General features: G+C 45.4%; 1 protein-coding gene across 1 annotated transcript; it reads right to left on the bottom strand.

Moving 5' to 3' along the window:
* Positions 1 to 942: 942 nt before the first annotated feature.
* On the bottom strand, positions 943 to 3,934 carry LOC148129626 (uncharacterized). Its single transcript, XM_087942822.1, is given in 4 exon segments — positions 943 to 1,355; positions 1,358 to 1,450; positions 1,453 to 1,705; positions 3,833 to 3,934. Coding segments are annotated over 4 exon segments (861 nt in total).
* Between the last annotated feature and the right edge of the window lie 1,704 nt (positions 3,935 to 5,638).

Here is a 5,638-nt window from a genome sequence, read left to right as displayed (position 1 = left end):
ATGAGACTCCCATGGACAATGGTATCAAAAGCCGCCAAGAAGTCAAGTAGAGCAAGGATGGATGCACTACCCCATCCCGCTCCTGCCAGAAATCATCCAAAAATGCAACCAATGCTGTTTCTGTCCCAAATCCAGGCATGAATCCTGATTGGTATGGGTCGAGATAATCCGTTTCATCCAGAAACCTCTGGAGCTGCTGCGCAACTACTTTTTCAACAACCTTCCCCAAAAAGGGAAGATTGGAGACAGGTCAGAAATTATCCTACCGGGTGGAGTCCAGCGATGGCTTCTTAAGAAGAGGGTGGACCACGGCCTCCTCAAAGTGCTGGGGCACCGTCCCCTCCTGTAGAGAAGCATTAATCACTGCCAGAGTCCACCCGCCTGTCACCTCCTTGGAAGCTTTCACAAGCCAGGAGGGACATGGGTCTAAAATTCTGGTGCTCGTGCGCATACTCCCTAGGATCCTGTCCACTTCCTCAGGAGCAACAGGGTCAAACTGTTCCCAGATAACAGGGCAAGAACCTGCCTTAGAAGCTTCCACCGGATCAGCAACCACGCCGGCATCTAACTGGGAATGAAGTCGAGTGATTTTGTCTTCCAGAAAATCCACAAATTCCTCAGCACGCCCCTTCAGGTGGACCTCAATCTCCTGCTTCCCTAAAAGGAGATGGCTCACCTAAAAGAGGGTTGCTGGGCAATCATCTGCAGACGCAATTAGTGTGGAGAAGTATTTACACTTCACCTCATGCATCACTACAAGGTAGGCCTTAGTAGCAGCTCTTACCCGTGTTCGATCAAGTTCATCTCCTGTCTTCCATCAGCAGTGCTCTAGATGTTGCCTCATGTGTTTCATCCCTCTCAGCTCCTCTGTATACTATGGGGCACAGAGAGGTCTACGGGTGAGGAGAGGTCACAAGGGTGCAATCCTATCCAGAGCTTCAGTCACCTTCCTATTCCAAACAGTGACAAAGAGCTCAGCTGGACTGCACAGTAGATCTGCAGTATAGCCCCCAGCTCCATCTGGAACCTATCTGGGTCCATTAGTCGATGGGTGTGGACCAATCTAATAGGTCCTGCCTCCCTGTGGGGGGATGCAGCTTTTGAGAAACTCATTGCCACCAGACTGTGATCTGACCATGACAAGGGGACCAAGGAGAGGTCTACCAATTCCAGGTCACATAGACACTGCTCCGACAAGAACACCAAATCGGGGGTGTGACCACTATTACTAGTCCGGCTCTGGATAATCTGGGACAGGCCTATGGAAGTCATGGTTTCTATAAAATCTCGGTCTACATCCAAGCCTGACCCAAGAGAAGGCAGGTTGAAATCCCCCAGAACTATAAGCCTGGGAATTCTACTGCCAGTCCTACGGTGAGGTCCAGGAGCCCAGGTAGGGAAGCTGCCACGCAGCAGGGAGGCTGGTATAGCAGCAGCAACCCCACAGATCCCTTGAGCCCAATCTAAGAAAAAGGGTCTCACAGCCGGGGACTTGTTGAACTTTGCCTCTGGAGGCTACGAGAGATTCTCTGATGACAACAGCCACACCTCCTCCCCGGCCCTGAGGTCTAGACTGGTGCCATGCTTGATAACCCACTGGGAACATTTCTGCAAGAGGAACGCCTCCTTCTGGGCTCAGCCAAGTTTCAGTTATACAAGCAAGATCAGCCTTCTCTTCAAGGATCAAATCAGCAATAAGGCTAGCCTTGTTGCAAGCTGATCTCACATATATAATATAATATAATATAATATAATATAATATAATATAATATAATATAATATAATATAATATAATATAATATAATATAATATAATATAATATAATATAATATAATATAATATAATATAATAATATAATATAATATAATATAATATAATATAATATAATATAATATAATATAATATAATATAATATAATATAATATAATATAATATAATAATATAATGCAATGCAATGCAATGCAATATAATATAATTATATACAATTATTTAAAAAAATTAAAATAAGTTACAACAGCACTGAAAAAAAAAGGAACTTGTGACCGGTCCTCCCACTTACAATTGTCACAGCACCCGCCTAGTCGTGTAATGGAAATTTGGGCTCTTGAGAACCAGCATATATATTTTCGATGGATGCAGAATCCCAGGGTCACACGATCGCCATCTGCAACTAGAGGAATCAATGGGGAGAAGCCAGATTTGTTTAATGACCATACAATTCACTGAACAACTGTAACAATTTGCTTAACAACCATGGACAAAAATAAATAAATAAATCAGGTGTGACTCATTTAACAAGAGTCTTACTTAGCAATGGAACTTCTGGTGCCAGCTGTGGTTATAAATCAAGGACCACTAGTATAATGTTTAAACAACATGTGTATTGCTTGTAATGCTAAAAAGCAGTGAATCATGGAGGCCTGATTTTCTTCAGGGCCTTAAATTGGAATTCCATTCAGAAACCTGTCTCCATCGGGTCAGTCAACTGAACTAAACCAGAATTGAAAGACACAGAATCACAGAGTTGGAAGGGACCTTGGAGGTCTTCTAGTCCAACCCCCTGCTCAGGCAGGAAACCATAGACCATTTCAGATAAATGGTTGTCTGATCCCTTCTTTACTACTTCCAGTGTTGGAGCACTTCTTCTGGAGGCAAGTTGTCCCACAGATTAATTATTCTGCCAGGAAGTTTCTCCTTAGTTCCAGGTTGCTTCTCTCCTTGGTTAGTTTCCACCCGTTGCTTCTTGTCCTGCCTTCATATGGCTTGGAGCAGAGGTGGGATTCAGCCAGTTCTGACCAGTTCTGGAGATCCGGTAGCAGAAATTTTGAGTTGTTTGGAGAACCAGCCTATCCCACCTCTGACCGGCCCCACCCCATCTCTTCTCTGCCTCCCATTGAGTCCCAGCTGATTGGCTGGGTCTCCTTTGGTTGCCCTGCCCAGGAGAATGGAGTGGAAAGCAGGTTAGTGGGGTGGGGAGGGAAGGGGGATTTTGCAGTAACCTTCCCCCTACCATGCCCACCAAGCCACACCCACCAAGCCATGCCCACAGAACCGGTAGTAAAAAAATGTTGAATCCCACCACTGGTTTGGAGAATAGGTTGACTCATTCTTCCTTGTGGCAACTCCTTAGATATTGGCACATTGCTGTCATGTCACTCCTAGTCCTACTTTTCATTAAAAAAGGACTAGGGATGACATGATAGCAGTGTTTCAATACTGTATCTAAGGTCATCTATCCCAGCCCCCCGCATAGTGCTATCTTGACTAAAACAGTTTTGACAATGACCATCTAGCTTCTGTTTGAAAAAATCGAAGGAAAGCAGAGAATTTCAGAATTTCATGTGGCGTCCCATTCAACTGGCTGACAGCTTGTATAGTAGGCACCTTCGTCCTGATGTCTAACCTCCTTACTTGTAATTTTAACCTATTGATTTTAGTCTTACCCTCCGGGACAAAAGAATAAGGGTTGCTTTCTCTCCTGTGTGACAACAAACAACACTTTGGATATTTGACTGCTATTCATACCTCCCCTCAATCAGATCTTCTCCAGGATAAATATACCCAGATACCCCTTAATCTTTCCAGATAAGACTTGGTTTCTATGCTGTCTTTGTAGCCTCTCTGAACATGCCCCAATTGGTAACTATCCCTTTAGAACTGCGGTGCCCAGAACTGGAAATCCAAATGGGGCCTGACCAGGGTTACAACAGAGTGGAACAATTCCATGATTTGGACCAGTGGTGGGATTCAAATTTTTTTACTACCAGTTCTGTGGGCATGGCTTGGTGGGCCTTGAGTTTGACCCCCCAGATCTTGACTGTTTTGACCATACCCTGCAGACACCCCTGCCCAGGTCATGCTTCGGTTTGGAAACTGCACCATGGACTTCCCGGATGCGCTGGGACTGTAATTTCCCAAACTGTGCAATTTTCATTTAACCGCACAATGTTAAATGGAAAGAAGCCTGTTTTGCACAATGCACACCCTTGTATTTTGGGTTCGGCTTCTCACCTTTCTACAGGCTCTTACTGGAAAGTTTTTTTCTCTGTCCCAAGAGGACACTTGCCAAGCCACAGTGACACCTGCTAGAGCATCAACAGAGTCTAATTTCCTTGGTTCACAGCTTGTGAAGAGTGAGATTTTAACACCATTAGCAGAAACATCTTAGCACCACATGTTCGGTGGCTGTGTATTGCCTGGGAGACCTAACACTCCCACTGCTAAGGCACTTTAAAATTAGCAATGGTGTGAACCTCTTGGCACTTGGGGTGGGGGTGGGGGTGAAAGCTTGTGCAATCCTCCCGGTTCCTTAAAGTGCATTCACTGCCAAGCGGGAAACCTGCACCCAAAGTTGCACGTATCGCCCCGAGCCTCCTTTGTGCATCCCCCCCAGAACACTTCTGATCATGATTCCTGGAAACTGATAGCCCAGTTTGAGGTGGGGAATAGTACAAAACAATGGTGCAAATCCTAAAATAGGCACACCGCCATTCCAAAATAGAGCCATCAGCCCTGTCTGCCTCTGTCGTGTAGCTCCAACCATGTTCATCATACATCTCCTCCCCTCCAAAAATATCAAGCACAGCCATTTGCCATCCACTTGGATTTGGGGCTCTCCTCTCCCCCCTTCACCAGATTTGCAATTTCAATAACAAATAAGATCTTTCACAGGAAAAGGATAGTTTCTTCTCCTCTGTGCTCCAAACCACCATGTCTGTTTACTTCCCCCTCTCAGAGTTTGTGGCAACTATGAGGCAGCAAAAGATGGCTTCAGCCAGGTTTGCTTCAGAGTTGACACACAGCTTTTCTCTGCCCCACAGAGAACAAAGAACCTTAAAGGGGTGCAAAATTATATTCCCCTGATCCAGTGGTGGGATTCAGAAATTTTTACTACCAGTTCTGTGGGCATGGCCTGGTGGGCGTGGCTTGGTGGGCATGGCAAGGGAAATCCCCATTCCCTCCCTGTAGTGTATTCAAATAGAGACTTCTAAGACTACATTCCTATTGGTTAGTTAATGCAACGAAATGATTGGTTAATAATGAGAGTTACTGATTGGCCACCTAAGCAGCAGGAAATTTAAATAAATGCCATTGGTTGCGAGCCGCGAGTAGCCGCTATAAAAAGGGCTGCCGCGGCTCGACTTCAGTTGAAGTTACTGGTTTATTAGTTTATTAGTAAAATAAAGAGCTGAATTCAACTCCAGTCTTCGAGTCTCTCTTATCTGGCGATAGAACACTGGCGACGAGGATGGGATAGAAGGGACAAAGGCCATAAGCACGTGGCACCAATAGCCGAGGGACCAACAAGATGGCCGGCAACAATTTGCCACCCGCACCGTTCAAACCAGCCGAAGAAGACTGGGAGTCATACATTGACAGATTCCTGATGTTTTTAGAAAGCAATGAGCTGCAAGGAATCACTGACCAGAGGAAGAGAGCTGTATTCCTAATGCATTGCAGCCCGACTATCTTCAAAATGGACAAGGCATTAGCAAGACCAAATGACGTTAAACAGATGGCCTGGCCAGACCTAAATTGGATGCTGAGAAACCATTACGCACCGGCCGTATCCAACCTCATTAGAAGTTCTACAAGCCTGACCAACTCGAGGGTGAGAGTATTGGAGACTTCGTAGCTG

This window comes from Notechis scutatus, chromosome 13 (assembly GCF_049901735.1).
Source record: "Notechis scutatus isolate UNSWTSFEM ecotype Mainland chromosome 13, rNotScu1.2, whole genome shotgun sequence".
In the NCBI taxonomy this organism is placed as follows: Eukaryota; Metazoa; Chordata; class Lepidosauria; order Squamata; family Elapidae; genus Notechis; species Notechis scutatus.
This window is presented reverse-complemented; position numbering and strand designations above follow the sequence as displayed.